We start from the raw sequence: 23,830 nt of genomic DNA, 5'->3' as shown, positions 1-23,830 counted from the left end.
CAGGAGCTGCCCCACTCTTCTTGGCCACCGCTCTGGAGGAAGTCCAGCTTGGCCAGGTCCCAGATCACCCTCGGGAGAGTCCAAACTCACACCCGCAAAACATTTCATGGAAAATTCGAGGCCGGCTAGAATTCCCTGAAGGCAGAGCCTTTGTGCAGATGTTCGGACTTGGCTTGCGGTGGGTCGGGAGGAAGGGCCTAGAAGAACAGGCTGTAACTGGCAAAGTAAAGAGAAACAAAGAAGGCATTCCAGGCGGCCTGGGCAGCAGAAGCGAAGGGACGAGAGATGAGTCCGAACAGAGCAGTGAGAGGCTGCGGGAAGCCTATTTGGAAGTGCAAACTGAGTCTTCAGGGGAAGCTCTGGCTCTACTAAACAGGGCCCTGAATGCCAGGCAAGGCCGTGCTGACCTTCCGGGCCACACCTGGCCTGGGCGGGTGCCATGGCCACCTGTCCTTCCAGGGCCTCCTCTGAGCTCCTTCTCTAAGCAGTAGTCACAGTCCTGTGGGAGGAGCTGTGGCTGGTGAGGCTTGAGAGATGGGCCTTTAGCAAGACCCTCTGGGCTCCCAAAGGGGTCACTCACCAGCGACACATAGGGCAGACTCCAGAGGCTCTGCGCGTGGGCTGTGAAGGCGAAAGTCAGCCATCAGGCCTTCAACTGTGAGCTTTCGAGCACCTGCTCTGGATGGGCCCTGGGCTGGGTGCTAGGGACCCTGATGGCCACTCAGTTCGAGCCCTTGAGGGGCTCACAGTCCACGGAGAAGCAGACAAGAGGCAACTCCAGGGCTGAGTCACCTTAGCACAGAGCTGGGACAACCCAGGGAAGAGCCCTCCTCTAGACTTGGGGTGCCAGCAAAGCGGTTTTGGGGATACAGCCCCTGAGCTGAGTCTCGAAGGTTAAAGAGGAGACGGGCAAGTGAAGAGTGGCAGGAGGTCCGAGGAAGAGGCGCGCCCGGGCTCCAGGGTGCAGATGAGTCTGGCTGGGGCAGGGGTGAGGCAGGGCCGGGGCAGAGGGGAGGCGAGCGGGTAACGAGGCTACAAGGGTCTCCAGGGGCCAGTTCCATGCTCTCTGAATGCCTCATGGACACAAACACAATCATCACCCACAGGTGATGGGAAAATGGGAGTCAACCAGTTGTGTAGACTAAACCCTATTTGTTAAACACGGAGTCTGGGAATTTGATCACTGATTGTTCTGTAAGGAAAGTCTTGTGCCACTTGTACATTGGGGGTTAGATTTATAAGCTGTGCTTAAAGTGAGAGTGACTGTATTGCACAAACAGTGCCCCCAAATCCCCTCCTGGGAAGGCCCAGTCAGGCAGACAGGGCTCCAGAAAGGCCCAGCTTGCAATGGTCCATGGGTGCCTGCAGCCTAGATTGAAGAGCAGGGTTTGGGTGAAATACATCCCAGGGGTGAGCTCCCAAGGCCTCTGTGATTCCCTCCTAGGTCCCTGTGCTTCACCCCTCCAGCACCCTTGCCCTCTGCCCTGTGAGCTTGCAGTTCTGCCTGTTGGAGGCAGAATGTCCTTCTTGCCCTTGACTTTGGACACAGACATGTGACTTGTTTTGGCCAATGGGAAATCAGCAGACAAGTTTCAAACACAGGCTTAAAATACATTTGCATCTGAAAGAAAAATGAACACCAATTCTACACAATCTCTTCTAGAAAACAGAAGAAGAAGGTGAACTTTCCAATTTATTTTAGGAAGCGGTATTCCCTCAATACCAAAGCCAAACAAATCCCTCATGAAAGTGATGCAAAAATTCTTAACAAAATACTAGCAAATAGAATTCAGAAACATATTGAAAAATTATACACCATTACCAAATGTAGTCTATTCCAGGGATGCAGGACTGGCTCAGTGCTTGGAAATCAAACAGTGTAACCCACCATATTCACAGGCTAAACAAGAAAAGTCATATGATCATATTAATCGAGGCAAAAAAGAATTTAACAAAATTCAGCACCCATTTATGGTAAAAATCGTCAGAAACCTTGGAACCAAGGGCAACATCCTACAATAAAAAGGAAACTTCCTGTGTAAATGTTTATGTAAATATAAATACATATAAATAAACATGCTATATAAATAAAATAGTTCCTAAATATATAAATAACATCTAGAACACAACTGACAGCTAACATTGTACTTATTGATGAAAGACAGAAGCCCTAGAAGGCAAGAGAAGGAAATAATTGGCATACAGATCAGAAAGGAAAACTTAAAACTGTACCTATTTGCAGAGGATATGACTAATTATGTTAGAAAAATTCAAGGTATCTACAAAAAAACTCCTAGAACTACTGAATTGAGCAAGGTCACAAACTACAAGATCAATGTAAAAAAAACCCAGAATATTTCTCTGTGCTAAGCAATGAACAGGTGGAAACTGAAATTGAAAATAGAATGTTATTTACAATCACTAAAAAAGGAATACCTTGGTGTAAATCTAACGAAAGAAAACTTGTATAATGAAAACTACAGAGTGCTGATGAAAGAAATCAAAGATCTGAATAAATGGAAAGACTTATCATGCTCATGAATTAAAAGATTCAGCATAGTAAAGATATCAGTTCTCCACAAATTGGAATACAATGGAATTACTATCAGGACTTTTTATAGATTAGGCAAGATTATCCTAAAATTTACACAGAAAGGCTAAAAAACTACAATACTTAAAGCAATTTTGAAAAAAAGTATGAAGTGGGAAAAATCACTCTACCTAATTTCAAGACTTATTATATAACTACAGTACTCCAGACTGTGCGGCTTTGGTAGGGGGACAGAAACATAAATTGATGGGATAGAGAATCTAGAAATAGACCCATACAAGTATGGCCAACTGATTTTTTACAGAGGTGCAAAAACAATCCAATGATAACCTTTTACACCCACTAGGATGACTAGGATGACTATAATAAAAAAGACATTATAACAAGTGTAGGAAAAGATATGGAGAGACTGGAACCCTCACATGCTGAATGTCAAACGGTGCAGTTTGGCAGTTCCCCAAAAAGTGAAACATAGAGTTTGTTTATGACTCAGCTATTCCACTCCTAAGTATATACCCAAGAGAACCGAAAACATAAAGCCCACACAAAAGCTTGTACATGAATGTTCACAGCAGCATTATTCACAATAGCCTAAAAGTGGAAGCAACTCAGATGTCCTTCAGCTAATGAATGGATGAGTAAAATGTGGTATATTATGTGGTATCGGAAATAGGATATATGCAATGGAATATTATTAGGCAATTTTTTTAAATGTAGTACTAACACATGCTACAACATGATGAACCTTGAAAACAGTAGGCTAAGTGAAAGAAGTCAAACATAAAAGACCACATATTTTATAAATCCATTTACACAAAATGTCCATGATAGGCAAATCTGAGACAGAAAAGTAGATTAATGGTTGCCCAAGTGTGGGAAGGCTGGGGTATAGAGAAGGGGGTGACGACTAATAGGTATGGAGGTTTTTTAGGGGGTGATAAAAATATTCTAAAACTGATTGTGGTGAGGGGTATACAATTTTGTGAATATACTAAAAACCATTGAGTTGTATACTTTAAATGGATAAATTATATGATGTGTAGTTACATCTCAATAAAGCTGGTTAAAAAAAACCAATTCAATGGATGAAGGACAGTCTTTCCAACAAATGGTGCTAGAACAATTGGACATCTTTATGCAAAAAAAAAAGAAAAAGGAACCTAAACCTCACATCTTACATAAGAATTAACTCAAAAGGGACCATAGATTTAAATGGAAACTATAAAACGTTTAGAAGAAAACATAGGAGAAAATCTTTAGGACCCAAGGATTGGTAAAACGTTCTTAGACATACACCAAATGCATGATCTGTAAAATAAAAAATAATAAACGGATCAAAATTTAAAAAAGCATTTGCTTTGCAAAAGACACATTGGGCGGATGAAGAGACAAGCTACAGGCCAAGAAATGATCTGCAAATAATGTAGAACATATGACGCGCTCTCCAACTCAACAGTCGGAAAGCGGACATGCCAGCTGGGAAATGGGCGAAAGGCATGAAGAGACTTCCCCCAAAGAGGGGACAGAGACGCCAATAAATGGCCATGGAAGGACGCCCACTGCCCTGGCCATGGGGAAAACGCAGATTAAGGCCCCGGAGAGCTCTCGCCTCACACCTGTGACAGCAGCTAGAACAAAACATAGGGGCGGCTTAAGTGCTGGCCAGGTCGCAGGGAAACTGGGTCTCTCACGACACAGCTACTGGGGTGATAGTTTGGCAGTTTCTTAAAAATTAACCCGATCCTTACCGTACCGTAACCCAGCATTTGCACACCTGGGCATTTTTCCCTGAGAAATGACAACGGTGCCCACACGAAACCCTCCACACAATTGTCCGTAGCAGCTTCGTAGGCACCAGCCAAGAACTGGAAACAACTGAAATGCCCTCAGTAAGCACAGGGTGCCACCGACCGTTGTGCGTCCCACCACGAACACGACGTGGTGCATCTCGGGGACGTGATGACAAGCGAAGCCAGACAGTCTCATAAGGTCATATACTACACGGTCTCGTTTATGTAACGTTCTTATGACAGATTCCATAGATGGGGAGATTAGTGGCGGCAGGGGTTGGGTGGGGGGTGGAGGACGGGTGTGACTATGAAGTATCGAGGGAGATCGTTGCGGGGAAGGATCTTTGCGGTATCTCGATTGCGGTAGTGGTTCTGTAATCTGCACGTGTGATAAAGCGACGGAGAACCATCCGTGTCAGATTCGGGCTTTGATACGGCACCAAAATTATGTAAGACGTAACTACTGGCGGGGCTAGGTGAAGGGTACATGGAACATGGCTCTGCTATCTTTGCAATTTCCTGTGAATATGAGATTATTTCAAAATTAAAAATAAAAGACCCCCAAACCACTTCCATTTCTGTGAGAACTTCCCCCAGGTAGGTGCGGGCCCCTCTGCCGGGGGGACGGGTCATGCGGAGCAGATCTGAGCCCGGCCACAGCGAGGAGCCAAGTGCAGCCGGCTCCTCCTGGTTGCTTGGCTCTGGCTGGCCCCTCAGAGAGGATGCGTGATGGTTGTTTTAAGCTGCTCAGCTTCGGAGGATTTGTTTCGCAGCACTAGCGTGACAATAGCTGACTAATCCATGCCCCTGGCCTCACCTCCTCTCCACAGCCCTGAGAGGATGGATGTCTGTCACTGGTAGCGATGGCACAGAGAGCTGGCTGTCCTCCAGTATCTGTTGTACCCTTCTGTTACTCCAGAGTAAGAGCATCTCTGATTTTCACTGGGCGTATGGCTATCTGGATTAAGACTACATTTCCAGCCTCTTGTAATTAGTGGCCATGTGACTAACTTCTGACCAACAGGATATAAGGGAAAGTGTGTGCCCTTCCCCTTACGTGACAGTTTCTGGGAACCTTCTTTAAGAAAGGCATTCACCTTAGCCCCCTCATCCTTCCCATAGACTGGAATGCAGACGTGATGGCTGGAGCTCAGGCAGCTATGTTGGATATGAGGGAGACATTTCGAGGATGGCAAAGCAACAAAAGAGAAGCAATTAGGCTGCCCGTTAATCACGGGGATGCCATACCAGCTCTGGGCTGTGTGTATATGAATTTCCTTTACGCAATAGAGATAGGAGCTACTTTGTTTTCTATCACTCACAACAGAACTCAATCTTTACTTATATAGCATTTATAATGGTACCTTATGGTGCAGGTACTATCTCTACTCCCATGTACAGATGGGTAAAATGAGGCCCAAAAAGTGAAGCAGCTTGCCCCAGGTCACACATCTAAGTAGAAGAGCTGAGAGTCACCCCAAGCAATCTGACCCGAGTCTGTCCTTAGAACACCACGCTGTAGGGGTTCCTAATACTAGCTCTTAAGTCGTGGGGTTGTGAGCAAAAATAAGAAAATATCAGTCAAGCACTCAGCACAGTGCCTGATAAATATTAAGTGCTCAGTAAAGGTTAGCTATTATTATCATCGTCGTTATTGTTAGTAACTAAGGGAGGAGAGAAAGAGTGATTGGGTGAGGGGAAGTGCACATACAAAGGTCTGAGATGGAAGGAAGTGTGGTGAGTTCAAGGACCCAAGGGCAGATCTGCTCGCAGCCTGCTTTTATTCTTCAACCCTACTAGTGGGAACTGCTATTACCCCCTCTTCATAAATGAGGGTGCAGTGGCTCAGAGAGGTTAAGTGACTTGCCCAAGGTCATACAGTGAATAAGCATCTGAGTCTGGACTCAAACCCAGGTCTGACAGCCTCCAAAGCCCATGCTCCTAGTTACAGCCTCCACGGCCTTGGGATCCAGCCAGCTTTTGCTGCCAGAACAGAGGGAGAAGCAATGACAGCCTGATGTGTCAGCATCAGGTGGTTCCTGGAGAGAACTTTGAGTACCTCCCCACCCATTTTTCAGATGGGGAAAGTGAGGCCCAGTGAAGGGAGGGACTTGCCACAAACTGGCAGCAGAACTAGACCTGAATTCTTTTCCCCCCAAGTCCAGGGGCCGTCAGCTTTGCCTTTTCCTCCCCTTCATATTTTTATATTTTCCCAGGGTGCAAACTGAGTCCCCCCATGCCCCACCCCAGGAACTTCTCTGGCCTGGACCCAGTGTTGTGATGTGTGAGAGAGGAGGGTGGGGTAAGGACTTTTCCTCAAGGGAAGGAGCGTGTAAACAGCCAGCAGACCCTCCCTCCACTCAGCTTGGCTAGAGGATGGGGTGGGGGACAGTCCCCAAAGGGTGAACCATGGAGACTCGGGGCAAGCGGTCAACAGACAGCTCCATCCCAGTCAGCCGCTCAGTCCTCTGGGGAAAGGGCTAAGCTGTTTTTAGAGTCCTAACAATTCATGTGCGGGAGGGCGCGCGCGCACACACACACACACACACACACACGCACGCACGGCTTGGATACCAGTCCCTCACCCCACACAAAGCACCACCTGCCCCTCCAGAAGGTCCTCAAACAGGAGGAAAAGCTTGATTTTCCTTGTTTTCCAGAAGAAAACAACAGAAAGGGGGAGGGGCCGCATGCAAGGTAGAGGAGGGTTTGGGGCAGGCCAGCCACCTGCTGGTGTAGGTGCGATTCAGTTGCTCCTGAAACTGGCAGGTAGGACCCTGCTGAACCCACGTGGAGCAAGGGACCCAACCCCACCCTCTGGGGCCCTGACCTTGTCACTGAGTCACTGGCCATCTCTTCTCAGAAACTGACCATGAGGCAGATGCGGAGGCGGCTTCCTCCTGCGCAGCTGTTTGGGGTTTGGCCTGACCTCGCCTCCTGGATCAGTCAGTCACGGCCCCAGGCCTCCCTCCTCTCTCCCACATGGGGCTCCCCTTCTCTGGCTGGCCCTGTGCTGAGGGTTTATGCATGTTTATTATCTCACTGAGTCCACGTGAGTCCCATGAGGCGGAAATTATTCCCATTTTATGCATGAGATGACTGAGGCTCAGAGAGGTGAGGCAACTCATCACACAGCTACACTGAGAACTGAGATTCAGCTCAGGACCAAGTGTCTCTACACACTTCAGCTCCTGCCATCCCTTAGCCTGACTTAGAAAGGCTCTGCCCTCAAGCCAAGGAGAGCCTGTGGTAAGAGCCCTCATCCAAGCCACTAAATCTCAGCCCGGCTGGAGGTGAGGCTGCCTGGGAGTCAGGGATCGGGTCCCAGCTCCGTCACGACATACTTGTCCACTTTCTCTGAACCTTAACTTCCTCATTTGCAAAATGAACACAATGCTCAGACCTTCTCCAGGCCTGTTGTGAGGACCGGTGGAGATGAGGCCTGGAGTGCCCTTGGTGCGTGTGGCCGTAGCTATCATTTTGAATCCGCCACCTGTCACTGCCCGCCCCACCCAGCCAAGCCCTCGCTCCCACGCGGGCTGAGCAGGCCCAGCTCAGCCCCAGCTATTCCTCATTCTCCTTTTCCAGCCCGAAAAAGGGGCTCCTCAGGGGCAGGGGCCAAGGGTACCCCCCCCCCCCGCCTGCCCAGCCAGGGAGAGGACAGGCAAAGCCAGATGTTCCCCAGATGTTGCCGACTGTAAGCAAAACAATCGCACAGGAGCGTTCCTCTGAGGCCCAGCGGTTGTTTGAGGGCCTGAGCGCTCTGAGGAAGAGGCGGGGAGGGCCTGGGGCAGGCTTTGGGAAGAGGGGCGAATGGCCGAGGCTTGCTGGGGTAGGCTGTCAGTGGGAGGCGCTAGAGAGGGGCTAGAGAGGGGCGAGTAAGCAAAGGGTCTGGGGAGCAAGGCAGGGAGGTGAGGGTGGGGAGCTCAGAGGAGTATAGTGACAGTGACGGTGAGGGGAACAGGGCGGAGTGAAGCCTGAGAATCCGGCTGCCCTGCCACCATTGCCCCTTCCCCACCCCAGGATCCCCGCTTCACAGGGAAGGAACTTAGAGCTCCATAGGGGCTCTCAGCCCTCCTGAGCTGCGCCTGGAGAAAATGAGCTCCCTGTTGCTGGAGGGAGGCAAGCAGAACCCCAAGAAGGGGCCCAAGCACCAGGCAGCAGTTTGGAGTAGAGGGAGAGTCTGGGAGGCCCTTTCTGCCCCAAGCCAGACCAGGAGGCCGAGAGCTCCAGGGACTTGACTCACCCGCAGTAAAGCTGAAGCTGGCACAGGCAGGCCAGTGCTGAACCTCCACCGGCTGGCATCCAGCCACGCAGCACTGCCGTGCCCTCTCCCCTTTCTACCCTTCGCACCCTATTCGTCAGCTGACCCCAAATGTGCCCAGCTAGGCCAAGACCAGGCAGAGGTGCAGAGACAGGCTGTTCCAACTTAGTCCCTGGAATAGGCCAGCTTTGTCCTCTAGCAAAACTGTTCCTAGAAGGACAGGGAGCTGGGGTCTGAGACTAAAAGCTCCCTGTCCTCTCTAATAAGGGCAGAGCCCGGGCTGGGCAAGTGGAGGAGCTTTGCCCTGTCCCTCTGACCCTGAATAATGATGTCACTTACAGCAGCTCGTGCTGAAGGATCGCATCCCTGTGCCAGGGACTGGGCTAAACTTGCCACAGGAATGACCTTGCTCAGTCATCACAGCTCTGGGGTAGATGCCAAAATACAATTTACAGATGAGAAAACTGAGGCAAAGAGAGGTTACATGATTGATTCAGATTTGCAGTGACAGTCAGGTGGGGCCAGGAGCTGAATCCTAGAGCCTGACTCTGGGCTCTGGGCCTCTCACCTCACTGGATGCTGCTTCCCTCCCTCCCCCTCAGTCTTCCCACCTGTGGGATGGGATGGGAGCTGGACATACTGACCTCACAGCTCTCAGATCCCACACTGACCAGCCTGGGATTGCCAGGCAGAGATTAAGAAACCCACCCCTTCCTCTTATGGGAAGCAAAAGTGGGGACCAGGCCAAAGAACACTGTACAGGTAAGGGGACTGAGGCCTACGGGGAAAGGGCTGTACCCAAGGCCCCCTGGAGCCCAGGGCAGAAGGACCAGGCACCTTTGCAGTCTGCTCTCCAGCAGCCTGGCAGAGCCCAAGCCCCTCTGAGGCCGAGGGGCCTGCGTGTGAGTCATGGAAACAGGCGGTGGGGCCTTCCGAAATGGGAATTCCATCTGCCTGACTGTTCTCCTGGACTCTGGTTTCCATGGCGATTTGGGGTGGGAAGGTGGAGGGTCTGGAGGAGGGCTACATCCCTGGCCTAAAGAAGGGGAGTCTCCTGCAGGCTGTGTCTCCTCCAAGCAGAAGATGTCCTTGCTTCCAAATAGGAGCCCATCTCTGCTCCCCAACTTTCCTGCCTCCCCGAGGCACTGGCAGCTACACCGGTGGGAAAGCCCTTCCCCATTACACAGCCACACAGGGCTCACTGGCCAGCTCCAGTGCCTGGAAGGAGACAGCCCGACTCCTGGAAGAGCTCACATTCGGTGCTAGGGAAAAGGCTATAACATGCATTGAGCACCTACTGCATGCCTGGCCCCAGGTTATGCCTCTGGAGACCACCATCTCTGATGCTTTCCACATGGGGGTGGCCTCGCCCAGGGAGACCAGCAAGGGAAAGCAGGGAGGAGAGTGGCTGCACAGCCCCATGTCCTTTGCATCTCCAAGTCCCCAGTGGGCAGACCTGAACTCAGGACACCAGGCAGAAAACAAGATCCAAGGAGAAGAGTCCAGCCCCTCCGGCAATAACCAACTCTGTCCAGCCTTAAGTCAGCCTAGCTGAGCCAGTCCCTGCCCTCAGGCCATGCCCTGGCCCCTGCCTGAGACCCTGGCAGGCTGTATGTGTGGGCATCAGAGGAAGCTTTGGCATCGGCTTGGCCTCGGTTCCAGGCTCTCCACCCGCCACCCCCAAAAGTGGGCTGGGGCCTCCCCTGAACTGTGGCTTTGGACCAGGTCTTTCCTGAATTTGCATCTCCTGTGAGGCACAGAGGGGGAAGTCTTCCCCAGGGCCACAGAGGGTCCCTATTCCCTGTCACCTCCTCAGTTCTTCCTTCTGTCCTAAAGGCCTCCGAGAGCCTGCCTATCTGCAGCTGCTGCCCAGCCGAAGATTCTGGCCCATCTATCTCGCCAGTCATCCCTGTGACACCTGAAAGTTCCACCAGAATCTCAGGGTGTGGAGGGCAAAGAAAGGAAGGAACTTGCTGAAGGTCACATAGCTGGTGGCCGAGGTCAGACTCCATTCTGTAGCTGGCAGAGGACAAGATCCAGAGCTTTGCAGCCAGTTGGGCTTGGGTTGAACCCTGTCTCTGCCACTTGCCCGCTGTGTGAACTCGGACAAGTCACCTTACCTGCCTGTGTTTCACTCTCCTCTCTGTGAAATGGGGATGACCCCTCCTCCCAGGCTAGCAGAGAAGATGGTAAGTGGAATGAGCATTGAGCGTGGCAGAGAGCCTGTCACCGAGGCAGAGGTTGTCAGGGAGCAGCTCTTGCCAGTGTATCGTGCCTATGACTCCAGAATGGGAGTAGGTGATGGCTACAGAGGAGAAGCTGGACCAACAGCCCAACTACCAACCCTCCCAGCCCAGTCACCCTGGGAAGCGTCAAAACCAGGAACACACAGAAAGGGTCCAAACCAAGAAATAACACAGGCCTTTTATTTGCTCCAGAACTTGGCTGCTGTGTGGTTGGAGGGTGTCATGCTTTCCCAGGGCCCCTAAGGGACCTCCTTAGTCGAGGGGCTGGATTTCTGTGCGAGGTCAGACTACATCACCTGCCCCTCCAGGCCTCCTCAGGCCAGAAGGCCCAGCAGCCTGCCTCGGGTGCCTGGGACCAGCAAAGCCCTGACACTGGAAAATGACGTCCACCGTCTCTGCAAGGTGGCTTTTCACAAGGCATTGGTTAAAATATTGCACTTGTAAATTAGGAAAACTGATGAGGCAAAGGTTTCCTGTCATAGGAAGACATGCCAAGCATCCTACTACTGTTTAAATAAATAAAACTCAAGGCAGGGGTCTTAGCTGCGAGCCCCAGTGGCCCCCCTGGAGAGCCCCGGAGCCTGGGCCATGCCCCTGCCCCATCAGCCAGTTCTTTAAGGAACTTGGTCAATGTGAGGTCTCTGCAGCAGGGAGCAGCAGCTCCGCATCTGGCTCAGCCAGGGCCGCTGACCTGCCGGGGCCCTTGGGCCCCCTCGTACCGGGGCAGCGGGGACCCAACAGGGCCAGTCCTTCTCTCCTCCAGTGGCCTGGGCCTCTCTTGGTCCAAGCCTCTCATCCAAATGTCCATCTGTCTGTCCGGAGACGTGGCCTCTGGGGGCTTGGTTGCCCCCTCCGTCGCGGGGGAGAGGGAGATGTAGGAGGAAGCCCAGCCCTCCTGGTGTGAACGCTGAGCTCTACCCTGGTGACCCCTAAAGGGGGGGACTCATCTTCTTTTGGTTAATGAGGTCCAGGTAGAGGTCAGAGCGGAGAAAGCGTGGGTACGAGTCCTTTTCCATGAGCCCAAAGATGCGCTTCTGTGCCAGATCGAAGCAGCCCCTCGTGACGCTCTGCAGGTTGTCCTTGGTGTGCTCCCGTGTGTACGAGTCCAGGTTTACCTTCAGGGGCAGAGTTGGCATGGTCAGTGCTGCCTGCAGGGGGCTCGCCCTGGGGACTAGGGGCAGGGGTGGGACCTATCCAGCCTCTCACCTCCAAGCCCCCCTGCTCCACATCTTAAGGTTCAGCGTGGAGGCCCCCGGGTCAGCAAATTCAAGTCTTAGCTTGGTCACTTACGCCACTTCTAGGGTCAGGCTGCCGGGGTTCAAATCCCAGCAGGGCCCCGCCTAGGTGTGTAGCTTTGAGCAAATCACTTAAGTGCTCTGAGCCTCAGTTGTCTGATCTACAGATTAGGAGTAATAGTACATTCTTCAAAGAGTTGTGCATTAAGCAAGGTCATCCATGTTAAACATATAGGGACTGGATCACAGAGCATCCCTGTGACTGACTGCACGCAGTGCCTGCACACGGTAAGCACTCTACAGGTGCCAGCTACTATGATTAGGCTCGTCAAGACTGTCCCTCATTTAAAAATGAAGAGAATATTAAAGCCTATTTTACAGGTTGTCATGAAAGCATAAGAGCCCATTCAGAAAGGGCTTAGCATCGCAACACAGGCCATTTTTGTTATCAAAGGCATTCAGTTCTTCCTGAGGCCCCAGCTTGCTTCCTCTCCACCCAGGACACGCGTCCCTAAGAATCACTCTGTCCTCTCCCCTTCCTGATGTCCTCCTTGAGGCATCCAGGTACCCCAATCACTAAGAGGCCAGGGGCGGGGGGACAGGGCTGAGGGCCCAGCCCAAGGCCCTACCTCCTTGCACGCCTGGATTGCGATGTACTCGGCAAAGATCTTCTTGGCCTTGGCTGCCATCTTGGACTGAGACTTGACCTTCTTAAAGTCCTCGCATGCCAGCCAGAATTCCAGGTTCTCCTCACTAAACTCAGTGCGAAGGAAGGCCTGGAACACTGCTAACCCATCTGTGAAGAGAAGTCCAGAGCCTAGGTGAGAGGGAGAACCAGCCCCTCCTGCCTTCAGGACCCCCCGATTACCCTCTTGGGACTGTTAGGGTACAGATGCTGGGAAATCCCGCGAGCCTGAAGCCCTAGGAGGTGGTCCCACCCCTGCCATTGCCTCTTTGTGGGTCTTGGCCAGGTTTCTCCCCATCTGTGCCTCAGTTTCCTCATCTATAAAATGGGCATCGTCGGTCAGTCTCCTGGAGCCCTGTGAGGATCAGAAGGGATCCTGCCCATGAGAGGATGGGCACATTTGGCCCAGTGCAAGCCTCAGTACAGGGAAATGTTTATTGCAATTCTGGGAACATGGGTCTGAGCACATAGGTCCCAACGGCCTCTAGCAGGCAGTGCCAGCTCCCACGGACAGGGAGGGGCTGGCAGAAGTAGGCTCCAAGGCAATACCGAGGGCCTCAGCCCGGGCTCAGCCTCTCCCAACAACAAGGACACCTCGCTGGGCCCAGTAAAGAAGGAAAGGCCACCTCTGCAGGATCAGTCGCATGCACCCTCTGATGTGGGAGAGAAGGCCAGAGAGAGGGAGGGAGAGAACCCAGGGAGGGGGTCACTGGCCCCCACTTACATTTGTGAAGCAGCAGCTTCTCCAAGGACTCGCCCCATTTGAGGGCCTCCTCCGAGGTGGGCCTGAGGGGAGAGGGAAGGGGCACAGTGAGGGCACTGTGAGGCTCCGAAAAGTGGGGTGGCTAGCTCTAGGCAGCCTCTGTTAGCTGCTCTTGGCGCGGGCAGTGGCTGATCCTGATTGGGGAGCCCAGGAGGGGTCCACCCCTTTCTTGGGGCCAGCAGCACTTCTAGCCCCTACCTTGCCCCTGCCTGGCCCCTGCCTGGCCATCCTTCCCAGGGCAGCTGTTCCCCGAGGGCTGCTGCTTGCAGGTACCAGGCTCCCTCTATCAGAGCCTCCATCCAAGCCAGAATTGGATGAAGCCAGCAACATCCCTTCCCCCTTAATTCCACCACCAGCCCCCCTCCCCCGGAGACCAGTGAGCACCTAAGGGGTCCCAGGGTGCCAGGGAGGACCTACTTGAATGACTTCATCACTTTGTCTGCCTTGCCTGCTGGCTGGGCCCCAGGGGACTCGTTCCGCCGCCTGAAGATGCCCAGCTTGTTCTTCATGTCCTTGGCTCTGGGGGCAGAAGCAGAGAAGGGGGTCGGTCAGCCCGGCACGCTCGGCGCCTACAAATTCAGGGTGGGGAGGCCACGGGCTGGGGTGAGGGGCACCTACTCCTTCATCGTGTGCCGCCTCTGTAGGTTCCCGTTGCGCGTGAGGTACATGCCTCGGAGCATCTCTGTAGGGCCCCCCACCTTGGGGCCCGGGAAAGTCTGCAGGGAGCACCCGCGGGCTCCTGCACCCCACTCTCGGTCCCGGCGGCAGGCGAGCAGCAGTGGGGCAGGACGCAGCCAGCCGAGCGTGCTCCCCGGGATCTGAGCAGGACGCCCGGACTCCCAAGCATAGGCTGGGCTGGGACTCGGACGGGAGGAGCCAGGAAATGGGAGGGACCGGGACTGGGAGCAGGAAAAAACCCTCCCGGCCAACCCGGCGAGGGAGCCCTGAAAGGGGCTGTGTCTGCACGGACGGCCTCTGGCCCGCCCCGGCAGGAAGCCAGACCCAGTTATTTGTGAGTGGTCTCCCCCGTTTCCAAGGCAGCGCCCGGAAGAGGGAGAAAACAAGTCAGCAAATTGCTGGGAGGGAAGGGGGAGGGAAAGGGGAAGGGAAGAGGGGAGGGAGGGGAGCCTCCGCACACCAGGGTGGCAGGACTGGCTATTTTTAGGCAAGAACTATTTTTAGCTTACCTCCCTCCCCCCCCCCAGGCTGCAGATTTCAGTACTGGGAAGCTGCTGGCAGGAAAGGGGTTAAATGTCCCATGCTCCTGTGTACTGCCCCCCCTCTTCTCTAGACCCCCTACCCTGGGCACCTCCGGAGAATAGCTCCTGCCAGCTGGCCTCCCAGCTTCCAGTCCCTGGCTTTGGACACTCCCATCCACGAACATGCAGAACGCACCAAATATCTTAGTACAACTTTAAGCTTCAATAACTTCAGAAGTACAAGTCCTATAAACCTCCAAAAACGTCTTTTGAAACGGCAATTATTTAATTTTTAAAACATTTTGTTTTATGATTTTGAATAATAAATGTTTTGTTTTAATTTTTGTCCCCACCCTCCTGATTAAAGATGAAAAATGCTGATTGAAACCAAAAGTTTAAAATGAACGATCTAAATCACAAAGCTAAGTAAGTGCAAAAGAAATGCAAACCATTCAGCTTTCAAATGTTGTGTAAGTCTGCAGCCTTTATACTTCTGAAGTTATTCCAGCTTCAAATGGCTCTATGCTCTATGGGACACCCCTGTAACTGAGGGAAGTGGTACCCAGTGGAGGTTAAGAGTGAGAATCTGAAGCAGACAGTCCCGGGTTCAAATCCCAGCTCCAGCAGTTACCTACTGTGTGTCCTTTGTCAAGTTACCTAACCTCTTTGAATGTCATTTTCTCATCTCTTAAACGGGTGATAAAGGTACTCACCACCTGCTGGGGTTGTTTCAAGGCAAGGATAAGATGCACATAAAGCTTTAACATGGTGTTGGGGCAAAACTGCTCCGGCTTAGGAACTGAGGCCCACATGCCTACTGAGGGTCTGGAGCAGCTGCCCAGGGATGGGGACCCTGCTCTAGAAGGTTCCAAGCCAATGAGATAAGGCCAAGCAGTCAGGGATTGGCAGCCCTCTGGGTGAGGACTGGGCCCTCAGAGAGCTCTGGGGTGGCCGGGAATAACAGAGCACAGCTTCCTGAGCTGGTGCTCTGAGAACCCCTGCTCCAGGCTCACACTGTCCATGTGGGGACACAGAAGCCAGGAAGGGGGAGGGGCTTGTCTGAGGTCCAACCTTCAGGGGCTCCTTGCTGGCTCAGAGCCCACAGTGTTTCTCTGCCACTGGCCCAGCCAAGCCTTTCCTCTCAGATGCATAGCTGGGTAGACCAACAGCTGCAGGGCACAACCGGAGAGGTCCTTAGAAGCCCCTGATGGGCACATGAACATTTTGAGAAAGGACAGCAGAAGTCAGAGGACAGATCAGGGACTCACAAGACGAAGCTGAAGGAGCACTTTCCTCTAATCAGAGCCATGAAAAGATGGGCTGAGTGGCCTCTGGGCTCAAAAGCTACATAGCAGGGGAGCTATGAACTTCCTGCAGAGTGCTTTGCACCAAGCTTAAAAATGACTGGCTCTGAAGAAAAAATATATACATGTATGTGTGTTTGTGTATTAGAGCCAGCATGCTAGGTTTCAGATTCCACTTCTACCACTTACTTTCTATGTACTTCCTGCCTCAGTTTATTTGTAAAATAGAGTAAAAAAGAAAAAAGAAATTGTAAACTAAAAGTAATGGTAAAAATTAAATTAGATAACGTGTAATACACATAGAACAGTGTTTAGCACAATAAATATTAGTTATTTACATTATTATCCCAGATTCTAAAACTCCTCAACCAAACTCTTAAGAATGTGACCTGCTGGCCTTCCAAAGGCAGAGCCCACTCTGAAAGGAGGCCAGAGTTGATGGACCAGGGTCGCTCCAGCACCCTGGACACCCACCTCCACTGCCCTCTTCTGCTCCACCCGGGGAGCACCACCCACAGCAGCTCTGGCCTGGACCAGGTGGTTGGTGGAGAGGACTATTTTTGTTTGTGCATTTCACCTTCCCTAGAAAGTGTGACTGTTCCTGGCTGCAGACAGAAGCCTGAAGTTGCTGCAGGGAACTGGGGAGGGCAGGGGAGCTGGAGGAAAGAGAGTTTGTAGGGCAGTGGACTCCAGCTAAGGTCCAGACAAGGGAAAAGGTTGCAGGAGGCATCTGGGAAGGATCCCTCTGCTCCTCCCCCAAGCCCCACTTGTGCATAATGGTGGGCACTACAGAAGGGAGGAGGGGGCCCCCTCCAGGGGCCACCATGTGTCCCTCTGCAGTCTCCAGGGCCTTGGACCTGGGAGTAAAAGGAAACCCAAGGAGACACACCATTAACCGGCACTTCTAACAAACCCCAAAAAACGAAAGTGTGAGTGGCCTTGACCGGGGCCAGAAAGGCCTGGGGAATACGGGATACGTTATCTGGACCAGCAGCGCTCCCTCCTGGCAGTGTCTGAAACTGTTAGCATTCAAGAGCCAAGAGGAGAAAGGGGGATGTTACCAACTCTCTGTCCAGCCCTTTCTCGAGGGAAGCAAAGAACTTGTCGAGGTCACTCAGCCACTACTTGTTGCGGAGGCTGGGACAGGGCCATGGCAGCCTGGCTGGCTGCTTCTGCTTGGTTCCCTGTGGCTTCCAGGTACTGAATCAGCACCTTGCCTCACGCTACATAGATGCTGAGGGCAGTGCCGGACGCCCAGCACCCTGGTGACCTTACCGTGGGGCCACTGCTAAGTCCCAACACCCTGCTGTTCAATGGTGTCTGTCTGGGGCAGGACTGGGTGCAGCCCCTTCTCCCCACCTGTACCCCTGGAGGAGGAAGGGGGTGCAAGGGTGAGGACCATGAATATTTCCAACGTACAGGTTTTTGCCCTTTCTCTTCCGGGAGCCTTCGGCATCATCCCCAACTGTGTCGGGCCCACTCATCTGTGGAGAAAAGACAGATACGTTGTAATCGGGGCATCCAGGGGCTGCTGCCTGAGCAAAGAGAGACTCGGGGATCCAACAGCTCCTGCAAAATCACCCCCACCCCCCAAAACTCCCACCCCGCACAGAGCAGGTGAGGGTGAGAAATCCCACTACAGAAATGGCCTGTCCATGGATGCGGCTGGCTTGGCAGAGCCTCCACCCAAAGGGATCTCCTCCTAGTGCACCTAGGACCTGGCTTTCTGGAAAAATGCCAGAGGCATTGCTGCAGGCAGTAGGGCAGGCTGGAGAGTAGCGCTTCAGTAGGTCTGCTATGCGACCGGGCCCATTGCTGTCCTTCTGAGCCTCTACTCCTTAATTTCAAAATTGAGATCATAATGACCAACTCAGGATTCTGAGGTTTGAAAGATACCTGGGATTGGTCAGCGGTGTGCAAAGTGAATTATTGCACAGGCCTGAGAGTACCTCCTTTGCCTTAAAACTTTCCATAGCTCCCTAGTACCCTCGGGATAAAATCCAAACTCCATAACATGATGTACAGGGTCTACCATCTTAGGATCTAGGCAGAAAGTTTCATTTTACCATCCATTAGAATTCCTTCAGTTAACTCTCCAGCCTGACTCCTGCTCCAGCAACCTCCTTGACCTGCCTTCCAACCAAACAGAAGGTCTTCACTTGCCTTGGCCCCTCACGTCAGGCCTTTGCTTGTGCTAATCCTTCCATGGGGAATGCCTCTGTGACTCTCCCACATCCCTCTCCTCCTAAGACCCAGCTTCAGGAAAGACCTAGACCTCAGGAAAGCTGCTTAAATGCCTCCTTACCTGGGAGCCCTCCCTGACTCCTAGACTAAGGTTGTGTCCTTTTACCCCCTTTGACGTCCCCACTACATCCAAAATGGCTTGTTCCAAATCTGTCTTCTCCACTGGAGAAGGTCTCTGTCTGGGTCACCTTCACCAGACCTAGTACACATTAGTACCCAATAAATATGTGTAGAATGAATGAATGAATGAATGAATGAATGAAGAGGGAAAGCAGCCTGGGAAAGACACATCATGAGTCTCATACTGCTTGATTCAAAGCCTGCCACTTTATCCCCCGGGGCACACTTCAGCCCGCAAAGCCCACCCACTCCACCCCCACCTCCTTCCGTGCCTGTGCTGTGCCCCTTCCTGGAATGCCCTCTCCTCTTCTCCCCAGTCTCCACCTCCCCCCAGTCCACCACTCCCCCAGAACACTCCAGACTCCCACAATCTCTCCTGGGGCCCCCTCTGTCTCCCTTGCCCTGCCTGTGCTTGCCTGTCCTTCTCCAGGGGAAACAAGGGCCCCAACTGTGCCACCCAGAGCAGATGCCCAGGAAATGCTCCGAGACAGCAGAGGAGCCAGAGCTCAGAGAGGGATGGGCTTGGACTCTCTGTCCCAAGACAAGATAGAAGGCCTCCAGGTGTGGATCTCAGCTCTGACTCCTCATGAGCCCCACCCTGGGCCTCAGTTTCCTTATTTATAAAATAAAGAAGATGGGCTAGGCCCTAAAATGCTGTGTTAATCTGGAAAGAAAAGTAATCCAGACACATCCAGCAGGAGGAGCTACTAGCCATCTGGTGGGTGGGTGGGTGGATGGATGGATGGATGGATGGCAGGATGGATGGATGGAGTAGCGCATTTACAGAGCTTGTACTATAGGCCAGACCTTGGAATGGGCAGTATTTAGGTACTATCTCATTAATCTTCAGAGTAAGTCCATAAAGTAAGCAGAGGCTCAGAGAGGTTAAGTTATTTGACTAAGGATACCCAGTGTTTAACTGACAGCTGGAATCTAGGTCTATCTGAATTCAAGCCGTGTGTTTCTCCGCCAGAGGATGCTGCTACTCAAACACAAGAACCAAGTACATTTTTAATGTTTTCAGTGAAAGACTCAAGGGAAATGCGGCCTCCTTCCTGAGAACGCTGTCCCACCAAGGTTGTAAACACGTGTGTACGTGCACACACAGGCACACGCCCATCTGTGATGTGAGATTCCAGAGCTTGGTTTGCAGCCAGGCCTGGTATAGATCCCACTTCTACTGACTTTGGAGAAGTCTCCCAGCCTCTCAGCTTCAGCATCTTTAGTTCTAACACAGGCATAATGATCACCACACACCCCACTGTTGGAAGATTCACTAAGAAAACATCTGGGCTCCCATGGCCCAGCCTTGGCACACAGTGCACCCTCAGTACCCAGGGGCTGCCAGTGTTCATTGCCCACTGAGGGTTACTCTGTCACCCATTGAATATACAAGCTGTGGTCATGCTGGCTGCACTAGGCAGTGCCCGCAGCCCCCACCCGTGGGAAAGGGCCCTGGGCGCTGCGCTTCCTCCCATTCTAACCTTAGCTTCCGCACTTTATCAGCGCCACACAATGGGCCTGGGGACCACTCCCACCCCACCCGCCACCCCCAGCCTCGGTACTGCTGGGAAATGGGTTCTTCCTTCCACTGCTGGGAGGGGGTCATCTTCGGGAGAATGGTCATCTTCAGCAAGGACCAGACCAAGCCAATTGCCTTGAGAGAGGGGCCAGGCAGCTCTGACCCTGGGAGTCAGCCCCCAAAGCAGCCAGGGAAACCCAGGCACCAAGGAGGTAGGGTGTGGAGTTGTGGGCCAGAAAGAGAAGAAACTAAGATGAAAAGTTGGGATTCTGATTTGCAGCCCCAGAGTGGCCCCCAAGGCTCCTCTCTATAGGAGCTGCAGCAAGGCCTGCCCAGGGCTGGCACACAGAGGGGCTCTCCTTCCCATCTGCTGCCCACCATCTCTGTGCCATGTGACCCTCCCTGATTAATGGCTAATGGAGGTGAGGGGAGCCCAGAACCATCTCCCCTCACCACAGACAGGAATCCCTGGGGCCTGCCCAGCCCCACCCAGACGCCTCCAGGGACAGAGAGCTCACTGCCTCTTGGAACAATGATTAGAATTTTTATTGTAATTAGAACTATAATCATAGCAGTAAAGATTCTAAACTGCCTGGATTTGGATCCCAGCTCAGTCATGTATTAGCTAACAGACCTCAGACAAGTTACCCTTCTCTGTGCCTTGGTTTCTTTACTTGTAAGATGAAGGTGATAGATCCACCTCTTAGGGCTGTTATGAAGATTAATGAAGTTAACACCGGTGAAGTGCTCAGCACAGTGCCTGCCCATGGACGTGCTCGATAACTGTAAGCCATTGTAGCTGCTGCTGTTACTTGATGAGCACTCACTATGTGTCGGGCACTGAGCTAAAGTGCCATTACAAACTTGACCTAATTTAATCTTCGCAACAATTCTAAGGGCTATTTGCTGTTATTTCTCCCAGTGTACAGGTGAGGAAACTGAGGCCCAGAGCAGCTCAGTTATCTCATGGACTCTCAGAGCTGGCAAGTAGCAGAGAATTTCAGGTCCAGCTCCAGAGCCCACCCATGACTGAGGGCTCTCCTGTCAGCAGCGCCCAACCTGGTTCCCCCTACTGGTCCTGACCTGACTTCCAGAGCCCCATGGCCAGCCTCATTGCTCTCTGACCAGCCCAGCCTGGCAGGCCCCATGGAACCATGTGGAAACACTGGATACAGACTTTACCCTTATTTGTTTAGACACAGGAAATCATTTTTCTTTAAGCTTTTCTTAAATAGGAGGCTAGAAGGTGTGATCACATCTTGGAGCTGGAAGTCATCTTAGGAGCCCTCTGTCTGACCCACAGCCTAGAGGGGAAGCTTAGTGTGGCAGGGCGAGCCCCCTCCACTGATAGCCTCTGCACAAGCCTCTGCCCTGAGGAGGAGGGAACAAGGAAGTGGGGCCTGGGAGGGGCCCAGCCTCTGTCTCCTCACTGTCAAAAAATGACCTGTGACTCTGGGCTGGGCCAGGCCTGACTGCGATGCAATTCAATGGCAGCATCCTGGGCCCAGACACAGATACAGATGCTCTCAGGGCTTCCCTGCCTCCCTGGGGTAAAGGGAGATGGTTCTGGGCTCCCCTCACCTCCATTAGCCATTAATCAGGGAGGGTCACATGGCACAGAGATGGTGGGCAGCAGATGGGAAGGAGAGCCCCTCTGTGTGCCAGCCCTGGGCAGGCCTTGCTGCAGCTCCTATAGAGAGGAGCCTTGGGGGCCACTCTGGGGCTGCAAATCAGAATCCCAACTTTTCATCTTAGTTTCTACTCTTTCTAGCCCACAACATCCCTCTCCCCCTTGATGCCTGGGTTTCCCTGGCTGCTTTGGGGGCTGACTCCCAGGGCCAGGACTAGATCTGCCTGGCGTGGCCTCCAGGGAGCAGCCAGCAGGGCGAGGGCCTGGCAGCAGAGGGCACTGTGAGACAACTCAGCTCAGCACAAGGAGCCAGACCCAGGGCGTGACTCATGGGATAACCTTGTGGGGTCTTCTCCTCTCTGGACCTCAGGAGGCCCAGCAGTAAGATGACCATAGCCAAGCAGACAGCGCCTTAGGTCTGTCTGGTTTGGACACTCGTACTCAGTAGAGGTCACTCAGTGCACAAAGAGGGCAGGATGACAGGTGGGGGAGGGTCAATGTAGGGATGGTCATCCTGTGACAGGCAACTTGTGTTCCAGGCAGCCTCCGCTTGGCCACACAACTGCACAGTGACCAGCCTGAGGCCGCGCCAGCTCTGTCTGGCACTCCTAGGTTTCACGTCGCCTCAGGGTCAGTGCCATGGGCAAAGAGCTTTCTACATGCGGCAACCTTCTTGAATCCCTGGACAACTCCAAGCAGACTCAAGTCTTCCCATTTGATAAGAGAAGACTAAAGCTCAGAGAAAGATGTCACTTGACGAAGGTCTCAGGACCAGGCAGGAGGAGGCAGAGATGAGACTGGAACCCGGGTCTGTCTGGTTCCACAGCCTGAAGACTTCACCCCCCTCCTCTTCACCCCTTGCCTGCAAACAGTGGGCTGTCGGCACCCACTGACCCACCCAGGAGAGCCAGGCCTAAGCCAGGAAGATGGAGGTCATGGAAAAGCACTGCCTCCCCAGCTGCCAGCCCCCGCCCCTGGCCATCACCAGCATGAGGTGCACAGGGCCTGGGGTAAAGCCAGAGAGGACGGGGCAAGGGTGAAGCCGCCGCCCAGCTGCTCTCGCTGTATGGTCTGGGACAAAACATTTCTCCCTCGGCCTCAGGCTCCAAACTGTAAGACGGGTAGAGCTGGGCCCACCTTGAAGCAGTGTGTGAAAGCTAGAAAAGGGAGCCTGGCCAGGCGCGGCTCAGTGGTTGAGAGTCGACCTAGGATCCAGGCGATCAGGGTTCGATTCCCGCTCAGGGCACATGCCCGGGTTGAGGGCTCGATCCCCAGTTGAGGGCATGCAGGAGGCAGCTGATCAATGATTCTCTCATCATTGATGTTTCTATCTTTCTATCCCTCTCCTTTCCTCTCTCTGAAATCAACAAAGACATATTTTTAAAAAAAGGGAGCTGGAGGCATGTGGTGAATGCTGGGATGACTGTTACTCTTCTTGCTGCTGTCCTCCCTCCTCCTCATCAACATGATTCCCATTTATGGCCCACCCACCAGGTGCTGAGTGCCAGGCCCTGACCTTAACATTTTACCCAAGTTGGGCTATTTAATCTTCTTAGCAACCCTACAGAGGAGGTGTTATTACCATACCTATTTCATTGATGAGAAAACTGAGGCTCAGGGAGGGGCAGGGACTTGCCCAAGGCCCCCTGCCAGTGAGGGATGGAGAAAGACCAGGGTGCTTGTCCAGCCTAGACCTTCCTTCCCCTTGACAAGGGTAGGTTTCTTACTAAAGCTGTCTGGCTGGAGGGAGCAGGACACGAATGATGATGGAGGATTCAAGGCCGGGGAAGCAGAAGCCACACAGAAGAGCAGCCACCACGGGGCTGGGGGCAACTTTGGAGGCCCTAAGTTCAATCACTCAAGCCCAAGAAAGGAAGCAGCAGGCTAAAAGAGGGTGGGGAAGGAGAATGCCAGTGTGAACCCTGGGCACCCAAAGGAGAAAGCTGAGACAGGAGAGAGCTGGTCCAGCCCTGCTGGACTCCCAGGCAGAAGTATCTATCCCAATACAGGAGCTGAGGTCAACTAACTTGAACTAGAAGTGTATGCATGAATGTGTGTGAATTTATCTGTATTATGAGTATTTGTATTGGAGCAAGGGGGGAGGGGAGAGAGCTTGGAAGGGTCTGATGGGGGGAGCAGGATTAGGAGGCCCAAGGCAGGCGGTGGACCTCAGCCACCCCCCAGAGAAGAGTGCCCAGGCCTCCGAGTCAGCTGAGGCCACCTCAGTAGGACAGAGGTCTGGACTCTCTCTTGTAGGAGGTAGATCGAGAAATGGCC

At 52.8% G+C, this 23,830-nt stretch overlaps 1 protein-coding gene across 9 annotated transcripts in view; it reads right to left on the bottom strand.

Annotated features, from left to right (window-relative positions):
* Nucleotides 1-11,010: 11,010 nt before the first annotated feature.
* Nucleotides 11,011-23,830, bottom strand: part of RGS3 (regulator of G protein signaling 3) — a 124,668-nt gene continuing 111,848 nt past the window's right edge. For 8 of the 9 annotated variants that reach the window (XM_081152578.1, XM_081152583.1, XM_081152582.1 and 5 more), the window contains 5 exons: nt 17,457-17,521; nt 13,952-14,053; nt 13,496-13,557; nt 12,716-12,882; nt 11,011-11,966 (listed from right to left, as the gene is read on the bottom strand). In XM_081152578.1, coding sequence (XP_081008704.1) covers nt 11,781-11,966; nt 12,716-12,882; nt 13,496-13,557; nt 13,952-14,053; nt 17,457-17,521 — 582 coding nt within the window. In that variant the 3' untranslated portion in view covers nt 11,011-11,780. Of the gene's footprint in view, nt 11,967-12,715; nt 12,883-13,495; nt 13,558-13,951; nt 14,054-14,152; nt 14,514-17,456; nt 17,522-23,830 lie in introns of those variants that run through there. The other variant, XM_081152581.1, reaches the window with a different exon arrangement.

The sequence above is a fragment of the Miniopterus schreibersii genome, assembly GCF_964146895.1.
Source record: "Miniopterus schreibersii genome assembly, chromosome: 11".
Classification (NCBI taxonomy): domain Eukaryota; kingdom Metazoa; phylum Chordata; class Mammalia; order Chiroptera; family Miniopteridae; genus Miniopterus; species Miniopterus schreibersii.
This window is presented reverse-complemented; position numbering and strand designations above follow the sequence as displayed.